This window comes from Spermophilus citellus (genome assembly GCF_964194105.1).
Source record: "Spermophilus citellus genome assembly, chromosome: 15".
NCBI lineage: Eukaryota > Metazoa > Chordata > Mammalia > Rodentia > Sciuridae > Spermophilus > Spermophilus citellus.
The window spans coordinates 62406297-62422451 of record NC_138195.1 but is presented as its reverse complement, the minus strand read 5'-3'; the positions used below and the strand labels follow the sequence as shown (position 1 = coordinate 62422451).

The 16155-nt window shown below is 34.8% G+C and overlaps 1 protein-coding gene across 2 annotated transcripts in view; it reads right to left on the bottom strand.

Annotated features, from left to right (window-relative positions):
- Positions 1–1231: 1231 nt before the first annotated feature.
- The window catches only part of BTAF1 (B-TFIID TATA-box binding protein associated factor 1), a 90262-nt gene continuing 75338 nt past the window's right edge, over positions 1232–16155 (bottom strand). For both annotated transcript variants that reach the window (XM_081267369.1, XM_081267370.1), the window contains 12 exons: positions 15727–15848; positions 15477–15644; positions 13945–14022; positions 13677–13806; positions 11860–12001; positions 11642–11772; positions 9242–9367; positions 7268–7420; positions 5855–6066; positions 4431–4590; positions 3812–3982; positions 1232–2592 (listed from right to left, as the gene is read on the bottom strand). In XM_081267369.1, coding sequence (XP_081123495.1) covers positions 2449–2592; positions 3812–3982; positions 4431–4590; positions 5855–6066; positions 7268–7420; positions 9242–9367; positions 11642–11772; positions 11860–12001; positions 13677–13806; positions 13945–14022; positions 15477–15644; positions 15727–15848 — 1737 coding nt within the window. In that variant the 3' untranslated portion in view covers positions 1232–2448. The remainder of the gene's footprint in view (positions 2593–3811; positions 3983–4430; positions 4591–5854; positions 6067–7267; positions 7421–9241; positions 9368–11641; positions 11773–11859; positions 12002–13676; positions 13807–13944; positions 14023–15476; positions 15645–15726; positions 15849–16155) is intronic.

Genomic DNA, 16155 nt, shown 5'->3' with positions numbered 1-16155 from the left:
ACAAAGTAGTTTTAGTTTTAAAAATAAAATGTGTAATGCAATATTTCACAACTCAAAAGATTTTTAAAATGTTAAAAGTTATACTAGGTCTGGCACAGTGGTGCACACTTATAATCCCATCCACTTGGGAGGCAGGAAGATTAGCAGTTTGAGGCTAGCCTTAGCAACTTAGTGAGACCCTGTCTCAAAATAAAATAAAAAGGGTCTGGGAATATAGATCAGTGGTAGAGCACCCCTGGGTTCAATACCCAGTACCAAAAATAGGGGAGAAAAAAAAAAGGTTATGCTATTTCCCACTCAAGAGATAGTGGCTATTGTCATTTTCTTGTCTATCCTTCTAGAAACATTTTACTAATTACACATACATATTTTCAGATTAAAAAAAAAAAACCTTTAAAATTTTAAACTACCTAAATATCTGACTTCTAGTTCTATCTGACCTTTTAAATCAGGGGAAACTAACTCTGTATGAATTCTTATGTCCCTTATATACTATCTCTTTAATGATATGCTCCTTGCATGTTCTTAGATCATAGCAATTGATATTTTCTACGTTAAATAGCTGGTTTATGGAAATAGCTAATAAATCATTAACAAAGTTTTAACTCAAGTACACAGGATATTTGACATAAAGTCACAAGTTTCTTTTTGGTCTTCTAATTTTGAATATGAATCCCCCAAATAATGAAGATAGAGCTTTTAAAAAAAATCTGTGGATCTTGACTGCCTAGTGTGGTGGTGCACGCCTGTAATCCCAGAAGCTTAGGAGGCTAACACAGGAGGATCAGGATTTCAAGGCCAGCCTCAGCAATGGTGAGGTGCTTGCTGAGCAACTCAGTGAGACCCTGTCTCTAAATAAAATATTAAATAGGGCTGGGGGTGTGGCTCAGTGGTTGAGTGCCCCTGAATTCAATCCCCAGTATCCCCCCCCCAAATAAAATAAATCTATGGATCTGAATTATTTTTATGATCATTTCCTAAAAATAACACACAATTGCATATATTTTACAATTTCAATCTTATATTTATTCTCTTGTGGAATGCTAGGTTTAATGTTACAGTATGGTTGCCAAAGCTACTGAAATGTGACAGATGTCCATGTCTAAGTGCTGCAGAACAGTATAACTTTTAATAATTTTAACAAAACACTTGTTATTGTACAGCTGAGGTCTGATGGTTTTTAAACTGATGCCTATATGTATGGCCAGCCACAAACCTTGGGGATGTTTATTACATATATATATATATATATATATATATATATATATATATATATAAATACACACACAAATATATCCCATACATGTGTATACACAGAAGCATGTATTAATTTATGTGTGGAATTTATAAAATTATATACATACATGCATATCTATATACATATACCCACCCTCACCATTGAGCTCACTCAATCAGTTTCATGCCCAATTATTGCTGCCCAGTATAACTACATGATTTTAGTGCCAAAACCATGCACCTTTTGGGTGCAGAATAGATACATTTATGCATATAGATATGAGTATGTTTGTGTATATAAAGAAAGTATCTCTCCCTTTGCTGCTTCTGTCATGAATTACTATAATAAACAGTCTTTTCACCATAGGTTTTGGAATTTTAAACAGTGTAAAATCTACTTTTTGAAAACTGTATATGTTCATAGTTACAAAATATATATATTATATATATATAATATATATGATTGAAACCTATTGAGTACATATGTTCTTTGAATCTGGCTATACCCTAGCCATTAGATAAATTAAAAAAACAAAACACACCCTCTTAATAGGATGTTATGGTAGCCTTAAATATACCAGTACCTGCCCTGCATTTAGAATAGTTATTATATTTTAAAAGTTGACAAAATGATGTTAAAGACTTGAAAAACACTATGCATCCGCATTATATAAAGGTTTTCACCAAGGGCCTGGTTCAATTCATTGTCTAACATTTTCATGTTCCAAGACTGACTAATATTATAGTCGTTATTTTTATATTCTTATAATTATGGCTCATTGAGGCTTTTGTACAAAAAAGCCCTATTCTTTAATCAGTTATAAAAACAAGTTCTATGTAAAAGGAAAAATGTACATGAACACGAAAGTACTCATGGATATCATCCTGTACAAAGTGTGTAGAAAGAGGAGGCTTGTGCCCTATAAGAACACCTCCCAGTAGCACATGTAAACCTGGTTTGGTTCCTCTGCTCTGCAGCTATTCAGCATGTAAAATTTAAACAGTTTCACATTAACATTTAAATTTAATACAGTGCAAATATTTTGAGAATAACTTGTTCCCCCCAGTGAAACAAGAGCCAGCATTATGCTGGATATTCTTCAGATTTATTTACATGTTGAGTTAAAAGTTCACCATAAACTTAGAAATTTTGCTGAATATCAGCAGAAATGTAACTGAACTAGCAGCAATTGCATTTACAATATTTGATAGTTATTTAAGAGAATGCATAAAATTTTCAAGGCTGTATTCTGAATCATATTGCTCTTGATCCCAAAGATCACTCAGGTTTTCAAGAATTGATTTCATACTTGCTTTTCCAGAAGTTGAGGTATCAGCCTTTTCTGCTTTGCCATCCTTAAGAAAAATTGGCAGAAACATAAAATGAAACATTATTCAGACATGACTTCAAAAGATGGTCCATCCAATTTTCCCACAGGTCTAGTAATTTTATCATTTTTTAGTCTATACTTAGAAATTTTGAAACAGGATTATCAAGAATTGTATAGTAATTTCGTTTATTTTGTCATCCTCCCCGATCCCAGCCCCTTATCTGTATTAGTCAGATCCATAGTTAAACACCAGTTTTTTTCTTGCCCTTTATCTTTAGATAGGAATCCACATATATTCCTGAAACAAGGATATTCTCCAATATAACAAAATTAGATGAAGGAGTTTTAACAGTGCTAGATTAAATGTTCTAATATATAGTCCATTTGTAAATTCTTCCAATTGCCTCCAAAGCGGCCTTTATGGCAATAGCTCATTTCCCTGGAATATCCGAGGCTAGTTCCACTTTGTGAATAATTTTTTTAAACAGAGTAAGAACTATTTGAAGATAGGCATACATGTATCTTGAGGTTAAATATCCCTCATTCTTTCAACTTTACTCCTAGGATATGACTCAAGAGCTTTCCTCCATTCTGACCATCAGGGACTAATTTGTTACCACTAAAATGTAGCACCCAGAATGAGACACTACTGCACATGTGGTTTAACATACAGAATATTCTCAGGCTTGGATGATATAATTCTGCTATTATAGTTTAATTTCATCTTTATAAAAGGTCATTTCTAACCACAAATTATATTGAGTATGCAGCTGATTTTCTGAACCTGTGAAGGTTTTTTTGTTTTTGTTTATTGATACTGGGGATTGTACTCGGGGCACTTGACCACCGAGCCACATATCCAGCCCTATTTTGTATTTAGAGCAAGGTCTCATTGAGTTGCTTAGCTCCTCGTTGTTGCTGAGGCTGGCTTTTTTAGATCCTCCTATCTCAGCCTCCGGAGCCACTGGGATTACAGACGTGCACCACTATGCCCGGCTCTGAAGGTTTTTAAATTCAACACTATCAGTTTTGTATCCTGAGACTAGTATTTCCAGCTGGTGCACCTTTTTGATTGTGGACTATTATCTGATGTATTGATTCTATCATCTACTATAAAAATAATGACTACTATTTATTGAGAATCTACTTTAGGTATCCTAACTGCATATATATATATCTTTATCCTCACAACCAGGAAGCCTGTGAATACATTAAACACAAAACAAATTGTGTAAGTTTCCTACCTTATCAAGAGTAAAGAGATCAAGAAGTTGATCAGTTCCCATACTCTGCAAACTAGAATTCTCTTGGCTAATAACTGTATTAGCTATGTTCATCTTGAATTTCTGCAAACCCATTATTTTCTCTTCCAATGTTCCTCTGGTTATTAATCGGTAAACATTAACCACACGTTTCTGAATGAGAAAAACAATTAAACAACTGTAGCACACATTGATAAATTCTACGGTTTACCAAGTCAGGGGACTAATCTTAAGCACTTCTGTTTTTTTCTTCCCATTATTTTTTTATTGGGGCATTATAGTTGTCCATAATGATGGGGTTTATTGCTACACATTCATATATGCACATGTACTAAGTACTTTCTATTATGCTAATTAGAACTGGAATTTTTTGTCTGGCTGCATGAGTTCAATGTATGCAAAAACCATAGAATATTAGGGAGGGACACTGACCCAGGTTTTCTTAGCCCCAAGCACCTCATTTAATACATAAGGAAATGATACTACACACAAGTTTAGCGACTATCAAAGACTACAACTTGTTAACATCAGAGTAAGAGCCTGAACCTGAATTAAGTCTTCCCCCTTGTAACACATGTTTATGTGAAACTAAAATATTTACCTGCCCAATGCGATGGGCCCGGTCCATAGCTTGTAGATCTCGCATGGGATTCCAGTCATGCTCCACAAATACCACTGTGTCAGCGCCCGTCAAGTTAAGCCCCAGGCCACCAACATGAGTCGTAAGTAAGAGAACATCTATGGATGGATCATTGTTAAACCTAAAAGTACAGATATCAAAAAATAAAATTAGTACCTTTCTTACTAAGGCTCTTATCACAGAAACGGTTTAATAAAAATTAAAGAGCACAAATGAAAACAATGCTTTAAAAACACATGGATATTTCTATGACCTGAGATGAAAATATCCTCTTTTAAAAATTGTTTAGTTATAGATGGACACAATATTTTTGGGTGATGATGAGGCTCGAACCCAATGCCTCACATTTGCAAGGCAAGCACTCTGCTACTGAGCCACAACTCCAGCCCTGAAAATATCCTCTTTTAATATACATAACATCTTTAGTCCATTCTATACTGTCAGAAATTTCATAAACAGATATAAGGCCAACTAAATTACATTTTATAAAAGATAAAGACTAAGTTGTAAAAATACAACACTAAATATAATTAAGATAAAACCTAGAACAGAAGTGTGGGGAATAGATTATATCATTCAGGGAGGGTAGAAGATAAGACTTTGGGAGGTTGTTACTATTTTACTAGTTCTAGAAGATATTGATAAAGGACATCTAGTAGTTTCCAGGAATCTAATATCACTAAATTTAAAAATAACAATTACCAAGCCACCATTACATTCTTATTATGAGCAAGCAATGAGCTTTCAACTTTATTAACATTGTTAACATTGTTAATACAATACAGATCTAAAAGGGTATTGCCATTATTCCTATTTTAGAGGGACTGGGAACACTGTTTAAATAGTATAATCAGGAGTCAAACCTGGGTCTGTCTGCCTCCAAAACTCCCTCGTGGGTCTCTAACTGTATTGTGCCTAACAATCTTTTAGACTTGTTCAAAATGCCCAAAGTCAGCAGGCTTGGGACAGAACCTAGGAATCTGCATTTTAAAAAAAGCAATTACTGAGATGTTTGAAGCAGACCATACCAATTCTGCTTCCTGGATAGGCCAACTTTCAAGAGGAATCAGAACAGATAATTTAGCTAAGTCACTTTTTTGCTTCCTCCCACCTAAATTCCCAAAAATGTAAAGGAGAAAGTAGTTTTCTTAAATTTCTTACATGCTTTTCAGAGTGCTTTATGAATATACTTTTTCATTTATTGAACTGCTGTATTTCTATATTTTTGTATTTAAAAAGGATTTATTTGGGTTCAATTATATAATTGGAAAAACATTCACAGACATTTAGCCAATGAAAATACCTCACAAGGCAAACTTCCAAATATGTAAAAATGCATTTACTATACCGTGATTTATAATAACAGAGTTTTGGGAGCCACTTACCGGGAAACAATGGAATGCCTCTGACCAGGAGGTATGCTGCCATCCAATCTCAAATAAGTGACAGAGGGCAGGTGAGGTTTCAGCAGATCGTGTTCTACTATATCAAGCATACTTTTAAGCTGACAGAAGATCAGTATCCTGTGCTGGGCCACAACAGACTCTGTGCCACTCTCTGAAGTACTGCCATTTCCCAAACCACAGTCCAACAGCAACTTGGAAAAAGAAATTATTAGGTATTCAATTAAAGTAGATAACAATTCTCACTGTCACAAGTACTTTTCTCTATGGCAATCAAAGGGTAAATGAACCTGTAATCTGGAAAGAGATTAGTTCTCTGGGCCATAATCTGTCACTCTTTGGCCTTGGGAACTACTTTTTAAGTGCTCAGACTTCAGAGTTCCTTGGTCACCTCTTCAGGAGGTCACATCTAACAGGGGCTTCTCCTTAGTTCTTTGAGGCTCATTGGAGCCTCAATAAGTGTTGACTGAAAGTAATGACAAAGCAGATGACCCAGACAAAATGATTCATAAAAGATCCTGAAAGAAAAAAGTGTGAAGAATACACAATGGAGCAACTACATTGGAGAGAACCAAAAGCATCCAGCTAGATCACCTGGATTCCTGATAAGAGTCCCCCTTTAACAGCAGGAAACATACTGCCACAGATCTTTTTATTTCCTATACCCTCAGTCATTCAGTGAATACTGTTACTTGCAGGGCATACAAGATAGTTATAAGGCAATGTTCATTATAATATTTTTCATAATAGCCAAAAGGCAGAAATAATCCAAGTGTCAATTCTGTAAATATTTCAATTAAATTGACACAGGTGCATTAAAATAAGTTGGAAATCATAATTTAGAGCTTTATAACCTTTATATATATATGAAAAAAATATTTTCAAATGTTCTAATCATATACCAATTACTTTTCTCAAAAGATAAGAATTCTAAAAACATTTCAAAGTGACTATAAGTGATATATTTGTTGCTCCCCTCGCCCTACCCCCCAAGTTCTGGGGATCAACCCAGGGCCTTATGCATGCTAGTTAAGCACTCTACCAGAGTTACATCCCTGGCCCTCAATTTAAAATTCTGATAGGTTTCCCACATCTGGGATGATGGGACAAAATGGTTTGAAGATTGCATGGTGCTAGAAAAAGGGAAAACGATGGGCAGAGTTTTTGGGTGATAGAAAGTTTTTGGAAATAGTGTTATACAATCATCACCACCACCTATGAATGTAATTAATGCCACAGAACTGCACACTAAAAGCATACAATTTTTTAAAAGGGCTATATCAAAAAATTAACAAGCCAAATGTATATTTTTGCATTATTTATGTATTTTGGAAAAGCAAATTTACCTAGAGTTAAACATCAGGAACATATCTTACCATTAAAAGACATACATACTTGTTTCAAAGCTGAGAGTTTAGGCGCATGTTGAATATCATGAAGAGAAGAATTCTGAATTGCCAGTTTTTCAGTAGTGCTCTTGAACTCTGGATGTTGGGGTGTTAAAACTAATGCTGGATGGTTGCACAGTTTACGTAAGTATTGTAATGCCTTTAAGAGGGAAAAAGTATACATAGTCCATTTCGCATACCACAAAAGTTTATTTCTGTATCTTAAGTTATACCATCTTGTCTATATTACCTTTTTTCTTGGAAAACTCCTACTCATTATTCAAGAACCAGTTCAAATGTCTCATTTGTAGTCCTTACACAGTTTGTATATTTCTAAGAATGTAATTTGTAACTTGAAAACACTGTATTGTTTATATCTGCCTCCCCAACTAAACAATGAGCTTCTTATGGCAAAGAGAATGTCTTATTCATCAGCAACTTTAAAACCCTTTCCCACTCAAAGTGCCTGATAATGTATACAGATGTTTCTAGAACCAATATTCATTTCCTAAAAAAGGATTTCTCAAACTTTTGTGGGTATAAATTTTCTTGAGGATCTTACAAATCTGCAGTCTCTCCCTAGACTAACTAGGCAGCATTCTAATTCAGTAGATGTGGGGGGGTGGGGGGGGGGAGGGAGGTGAAGGCAGGTGACTGAGAAACAAATACCACAGGGTTTCTTCTCTAATTCAACCACATTCTTTTTCTTCTGCCTTTCACTTGGTTTATGATTTCAGTCTCAGCTTTGGCACACAGTTTTGTATTAGTAAGCTCTACTGACAAGGCTCAACATCACTGAGCACTATGATAAAAATTGTGTGGGAGAGGCATTAAGTCTTCACAACCACCTCTTCCCTCTCCTCTGTTTAAAAAAAATGGTACCACAGGGGCTGGGGTTGTGGCTCAGTGGCAGAGAGCTTGCCTAGCATGTGAGGCACTGGGTTCGATTCTCAGCACCACATACAAATAAATGAACAAAATAAAGGTCCATCAACATCTAAAAATTTTTTTAAAAAATGCTACCACAATTAATTTTCTATGGTGGAATATTTCAAGAGGAAAAGGAAAAGTGAGTTGACACTTGCCACTTTCTTTTCATTTACTAACCTGTCAAGCACACAAGACATGTTCTGTCTCAGGACTTCTGTATCTTCTGCCTAGAATCACTTCCCCTCAACCTATCTGCATGCTTTAATTTTCCCTGAATGTCACTTTCTCAGTGAGGAAGTCCTTAACCCCTCTAATTAAAAACCACAACCTACCCTAAACGCCTGTCTATAATTCCACTCTCTGCCTTATTTTTAAATTTTCTCTTAAATAATATGTATTTTGCCATCTTTACAAGGGAGAGTCTATTTTCTCCACTGCTTTTTTTCCCCCAAGTGGCTAGGAATCAAATCCAGGTGCTCATACATACTAAGTGACAGGCAAGCACTTTACCACTGATGTACACCTCCAGCCCACTGTCTATTGCTTTACTTAATTCTAGAGCGTAGAAAAGTTACTGCCATCTAGTAGTTTTAGAATGGGAAAGATTTTTTTTCTTTTTGGTACCGGGGATTAAACTCAGGGGAACTTAACCACGGAGCTACATCCCCAGCCCTTTTTTGTACATTATTTAGAGACAGGCTCTAAGTTGTTTAGCACTTCGTTAATCTGCTGATACTGGCTTTAAGCTCATGATTCTCCTGCCTTAGCCTTCCCAGCTGCTGGGATTACAGGCTTGTGCCATGGCACCTGGCGGAAAAAATTCTTGAGTCTAAAACCCTTCTTTGAATGCAATATACAAACATATACTGCATTTTTGTATATTTAATATTTTCTAATTAATGTTAAACAGGTACTTTGACCTATTTTGATTCATATGCAATACTGAAAAAGATTGAAATAAACTCATATTTCATTGTTCCTTATAAAAACTGCACCATTAAAAAACATTCTTTAACATTAAAAAAAAAAAAAAGTAGACTATAAACTATACCTGGAATACATGGCCTGTAGCTTTAAGCTTTGGTTTTTCAGTTTCTTCAGAAAGTGCAGCTGAAGAAACTGTTTCATCAACATCACACTTGGCACGAGACTTGGCGAAATCTTCATAGAGCTGAACCTGTAAAATTGCCCCCATGAAAACAGTGAAGTATATAATCAGGCATCATTAAGTAAAAAAAAAAAAAAAAAAAATATTATCTACAATTCACTACTGATATTATAGATTATCTACTGTATCTTGGTAAATTCTTTTAAATTTACATTTGGAAAAAATAAGTATAGCACATGAAGTTCGGTTGCAAAAGTATTAAAAATACTAGTCAAATAGTCCTATTTCAGTTTTCCTACTGTTCAGAAAAATAAACACTAATAAAAGAGAACCTGAACCCTTCCAACCAAATGGAAAAAGTCTACCTTAAATGAGGTTATGTGAGTGAGACCCTATAAATGATTTCAATAGACAAAAATTTAAAGGAATGTTTCCACTAGCCTAGAAAGGGAACTCCTATCAAGTTTAAAGCATTACCTTTGGGGTCTGGGATCCTGCATTGTACATACTAAAATAATGTTAAGGGCAATAAAATGTAGAGGGCTAAAGAACAGAAATCAGAGAATGAAAACCTGTGAATGCTAAACAAAGTCAAAATGTCACTTCCCTCTGGAGCTCACTTCTTCCAAATGTGTTATATATATACCTAAGTTATAGCATTACCACCAGTATATCACCAGAGATATTTCTTTGAGAGGGCATCTTTTTAAAAACTGCACAACTGTAATTAGCCCAAGTTTTGGAATGGAAGACCAGAGAGATGAGGTACAAAAGAATCAGAGACCTATTAGCTTTCAGACTAGTACCTTGCCCACTAAATCCATGTCAAATTTATCAATACTAGCTAATACATTGGGGGGTAAGGGTGGGGAGTAAATTTTTGATGTGTGTATGTAGCTTCCATTCATTTGACAATACTAAATCAACTCCTAATACTGATCAGACTGAATGTATATCAAATACTCAAGTATACATCAAACAAAAAATTCTGACTTAGAAGTTATATCTTACTAAGTCAAGTGACAGTTCTCATTTACATCCTTAGAAAAGTATAAGAAAAGGTTCATAATAAAGTCTTCTGAAAAAAATCAGAACCATGCAGAAAACAAATTTAATTTGGTCAATTTATGGGAAATGTTTAATACTTCAAAGAGGATGAAGTTTCACTGATCAAAGTTTGAAACTCAGCCCTGATGTACTTTGGCTCTATGATTACAGGTAATTTGCTTAATTTTCTTGAGCTTTGCTTTCCTTGCTTGCAAAATGGGGATTAACAATAACTATAATGCTATTGGGAGGATGACATACCATATTCATAAGCAGATTTTTTTGCCCCTAATAAACATTGGTTTATAGTAGCCACCCAAAATCCATGGTTTTGCTTTCTGTTTTTTCAATTATCCATGTCTGAAAATATTAAATGGGAAAATTCCAGAAATAAACAATATGTTTTAAAACTTGTGCTATTATAAGTAGTGTGATGAAACCTTGCACCATCCCAATGTGTCCTGGTAGGAATGTGAATTACCCTGTTGTTGAGCATAAACACTACCTGCCCATGACTCCACTCAGTTATGTCTCCATTATCAGATCAAGTGCCATGGCATCACAGAGTCTGTGTCCAATAAAACTTATTTAACTTAATAATGGCCCCAGAGCAGTAGAAGAGCAATGCTGGCAAATTGAAAATGCCAAAAAGAAGCCATATCTTTGAATGAAAAAGGTGAAAGCTCTTATGAAGAAAGAAAAAGAAATCATGCTGAGGTTGCTCAGATCTATAATAAGAATAAAACATGGTATACATAGGTTTCAGTACTATTTGTGGTTTCAGGTATCCATAGGTGGTCTTACAATGATATGTATCCTCCATGGATAAGAAGGGACTACTATATTTCTTCATCAATTTAACTTTGCAATCTTTCCAATTAACTAGACATTTAAGAATGCAACTATGGGGCTGGGGATGTGGCTCAAGCGGTAGCGCGCTCGCCTGGCATGCATGCGGCCCAGGTTCGATCCTCAGCACCACATACAAACAAAGACGTTGTGTCCGCCAATGACTAAAAAAAAATATATATATTAAAATTCTATCTCTTTAAAAAAAAAAAGAATGCAACTATGATACTGGATTTTGATCTAATGCTGAATTCTAAGTGCACATATCTAAACCCATATTCACATAATTAAACAGATTCAGTTAGGCCTTATTTATATCTGTTTGACACAAAATATTCCTAAAAGCTAGGAAAGTCAAAGCTATATTGTATAAACTATTTTATAGTTTATATAAGACATTCTGCTAATAAAGATAGCACTAACAACTACAATCACCAGATTCCTAACCTGGAGAGGACTAAGAGTACAATAATAATCTTGAATAATTTTAGGTGGAAGATCCTGCAAAACATCTTCTTTCATTCTTCTCAAAAGAAATGGCAGGACTTGGCGGTGCAGTGCATCCATCGCAAGAACACCTGTTAATAATAAGAAAATGAGTTTTTAAAAGTTGGGAATAAACTACATTCACTAACATAGGCTCTATAATTAGATCTATTTCATACCTGCTTCTTGTTCTCGACTGGAACTTCGAGCATCTCTACTTGCTAATATAGGTTTCCCGTATCGAGCAGCAAATTGACGTTCAGTACCCAAAAATCCTGGCATGAGGAAATCGAACAACGACCACAGCTCCAAAACATTGTTCTTAATATAAAAAAGGAATACCAATTATTTTTTGTACTGGGATCACTTCCTTATACTTAATAGAACATTATTGGAAGCCCATTATGACGACACAAATGGGAGATAATCACCACATTCTTAGGTGTATGGTGTAGGTCTATTTTCAGAATAGTATCCTTGGAGAAAATATTACATCCTATTTGAGGAAAATCTAGTCTCCTCCATCAGAATGAGACTAGGTCCATGGTGTTTATACCATACTGCTAGCATCTATGAAGCAGTAAATAGAAGAGCAGAAAGTTTCTGATTCTATTTATCTTTGATACCCAAATTAACAGCAAGATTTAAGGAACTTGGCCACAAACACCATGTCTTCAACAAAGAAAACCTGTAAGAGTTTAATTATAAGATCAAGTCCACCCAGAATATGGGTTGTGGGGCAAAGGCCTAATGAGTTCCTTCCAAATCACTGGGTTGTTGGGTGGGAATCAGCACTTTACCATTTTGGATGTTTTCCCAATATATGTGGATCCTATGGTGCCCATTCCCTTAACTCCCCCTTCCAGAAAGGTCTTCTGGGTCACTATATCTTTCTCAGATCACTATGCTATTCTGCTCTCCCATATGCTCACCCTTCTAATCCCACTCAGGCTCCACAGTGCAGAAATCCACCTGACAGCAGAGTAAAACTGTTCAAATGGAGAAGGGGAAAGAAAGAGGGCCTTTAACTAGACAAAACCCCAACAACTTCTTTTGATGTCTGAACCAAGTAAAAAAGCTATTATCTATTTAAAGCTACTGTGATTTTTTTTTTTTTTTTTTTTTTTTTTTTGCATCTATGTGCTTGGGGATTTGAACCTAGGGCCTCATGCATGCCACATCACCAGCCCCACTGTGATATTTTTTATGACTTTAAATTGAAGCAAAACAAATTCTGATAATTCAAGCCTAAAGAGTCTTCTTTTCTCTTTTAAGTGTACTCTAAAAAAAAAAAAAAAAAAAAAAAAAAAAAAACTATTGATAAATTTCTAAAGACTTACCCTTATAATAATCATCAAAAATAATTTAAGCAAAGTAATAAAGAACTACCAATTTTTAGAGTTCAGAGGAATCTCAGGGGTCACTTGGTGTTCACTCTCCTACTGACTAGAAAATAAGGGGATTTTCCTACCAGAGTTGGTTATCCAGGCTAGATGTGAATATATTTGCAACCAAGTCCAACAACAGAATCTTTCAAAAGTATACAAAGATACCTGCATATCCATCCCTTTCCTTTTGCAAGATAAACTTGTACAATTGTTCCCCTTCAACTGCCTCCTTATATCAGGTATTCATACATTCACTATATGATGATTCATTTTATCAATTGGTTCTAGTTTTTCAATATTAAACCAGATTGCAGTGTTATACTACAGAAGGAGAATCATCAGTTTGGAGTAAAGTCTGACTGACTTCTTTCATACTCTGGACATAAGACTCGTATTTACATAGCCTAAAATTATATTTTAAAAATGACTTTTAAAGCCTGGTTTGTTCAGATACTGCTATATTCCAACTGAATCATTATAAAAACAACATAATTATTAGAAAATTATTAAACAGGTCCTTCCATTAATTCACTGACAATTGCCAAGCCTACTCTCCACTTGTCAAATGTTTTTTAAAAAAGAAAATAGGAAGAATAGTAAATAATTACCTGGATTGGGGTTCCAGAAAGAATAATTCTATAATTAGCAGTCAGTTGTTTTACTGCTTTTGACAACTTTGTTTTTCCATTTTTGATGACATGGCCTTCATCAAGAATACAGTAGTTAAATTTAATATTTCTAAAGGAGAATAAATAGAAAATTTTAGATCTTTTACTGTAAGTAACTATAAGGAGCATCTCAGAAGCAGGAAAATACAAAGTTTCTTCAAATTTGATACTAAGTTTCTCTAAAAAAAAAAAAAAAATTAATTCTTACCTAAAAAAATCTATGTCATTCCTCACAACATCATATGAAGCCACTATCAGGTTATGCCTTTTTACTTGATGCTGTAACCTTTATTTAAAAAAGAAAAAAATTAGGAAATCTTCAAAGTTTTAAGTGCAAATTTAATGGTGAAACTACAGCTACCATGATATAAAGTACTTCAACCTGCTTCAGTATTCTTATTAAGCCCTTTCACTTACTCTCTATAGATGAACCTGCTACTTGAAAGACTACTCTCTTTATGATGTGGTCCTGTTACTCTATTGAGTTTGATGAAAAAAGAGATGAACACTGATTCAAAATGTGGTGGGCATTTTAAACTTGATTTGCCAACATCTATTCTCTGGGAGCACCATTTCTTTATCATTCCAGGTTGTCCTGTGGGTGGGGGTGGCATACAGAGGGTTATCATCACATATTCCCTCAATCAATAAAAAGATGATGCATCAGAACCAGCTTGAGCAATTCACAATATTTTAAATTCTGGCCACAGAGGCTGGTTTTGAGATATAATCCAAAAAAGGCCAGTCAATCATGTGTAGTATTGATATTGCTGATAGAAGGGGGAAGATCTGTTTATTATAGGTGCCAAACTGGGACAATGTCACCAAAAGAGAGCTAACTAGTTCTGCCCATGGTCACCCTGTCCACCATAGACTAAAGTCCAGTAGAGATCAATATAATAAATTGGGAGGAAGAGCAAATGAGAATAATCTAGATGTGCCTGAAGAAAGAATCCATCCCTAAAATTCAAGATAGTGAATGAATTCACCTTTTCACTTAAGCTAGTTTGAATTGAATTCATATTACTTGCCAATGAATTCTAACTAAGAGTAAATTGCTCAAAAGTGCAAGTTTCTGAACTGCCTGGGTACAAATCCTCACTCTACCCACCTTATTAACTGAATGACCTTGGACCCAGGCCTTATGCCTTAAAGTCTATATCTCTAAACTAGAAAAGCTGTTAATACAGAAGAGCAGCCAAAGCTATGGTTTAATCAGCAACCTTTGACTAGCCAAGCTTTAAAAGATAAAATGAAATAAATTAACTTCCATTCTTCAACATTTGTAGCTAGGAGCATAAAGAGGTATACTAGTTAACAGCAAGGGGGTAAAGCAACAAGAACTCTAATGTTGTAATGGCAGTGGAGTGGTTAGAGCAATCACTATGAACCAAAAGCATATTTGAGAAGAGGGAAGGAAGAGGAAGGAACAAGGGAAAGGGGAACTCTTATAGAAGAAGGTAAAGAATGAAAGTATAACAGAAAGCAGCAAGAAGGTACTATGGTAACAAGGCTTCTCAAGGAGCATACAGAATGAACTTGGTTCCCAGATAGCTTCTCCGCTCTAATACCAGCTGATTGTACAATGGCTTTGATAAGATTCAATGATAAGTATACCCACCTTTCTTAAATGAGTAATTTTTCATCTTATCACTAAAAGAGCTAACTAGAATTTATTTTAAAATGTTTTACTCTTTCAAACTACATAAAAGATTAAAATATTTTTGTTGTGAAACTTACCTTATTCGTTCAGTGGGAGGTCCAGTATAGTGCAACGGATTGAGATATTCTCTGGAGCAAAATTTACCTACTTCATCCACCCAATGACCTGTTAATGTTGGTGGACAAACAACCAAGGAAGGAAGTGGCATACATTCTGCCAATTTTGACCTTGCATATTCCTGGGCCCTTTACAAAAGCAAAACACAAACTTACCAGCTTGTTTATATTTCTAAGAATCTACAAATCTTAAACTAAAATTTAAAATTACCTGTGACAATGATCTCCTGCTAGAATGCAGATGGACTGTAAAGTTTTTCCTAAACCCATGTCATCACACAGAATTCCATGCAGTTTATATTTATTAAGAAATGCTAACCAGTTTACACCATCCTATAAAGTTAGGGGAAAAAAATATAAATTTGAATAGATGATAATTTTTTTTCTTACAAAAAACATGTTTGCACAGACCAAATATCTTTTTTAAAATATTTTTTTTTAGATGTTGATGGACCTTTATTTTATTCATTTATTTGTATGTGATGCTGAGAATTGAACCCAGTGTCTCACATATGCTAGACAAGCACTCTATCACTAAGCCACAACCCCAATTCCCCAAAATCTTTATATAAGCAAAAGATAAATAAATGTGACACTAAACATAAGATTTTATGAGGTCAATTTAAAAAATTCTTCAAGG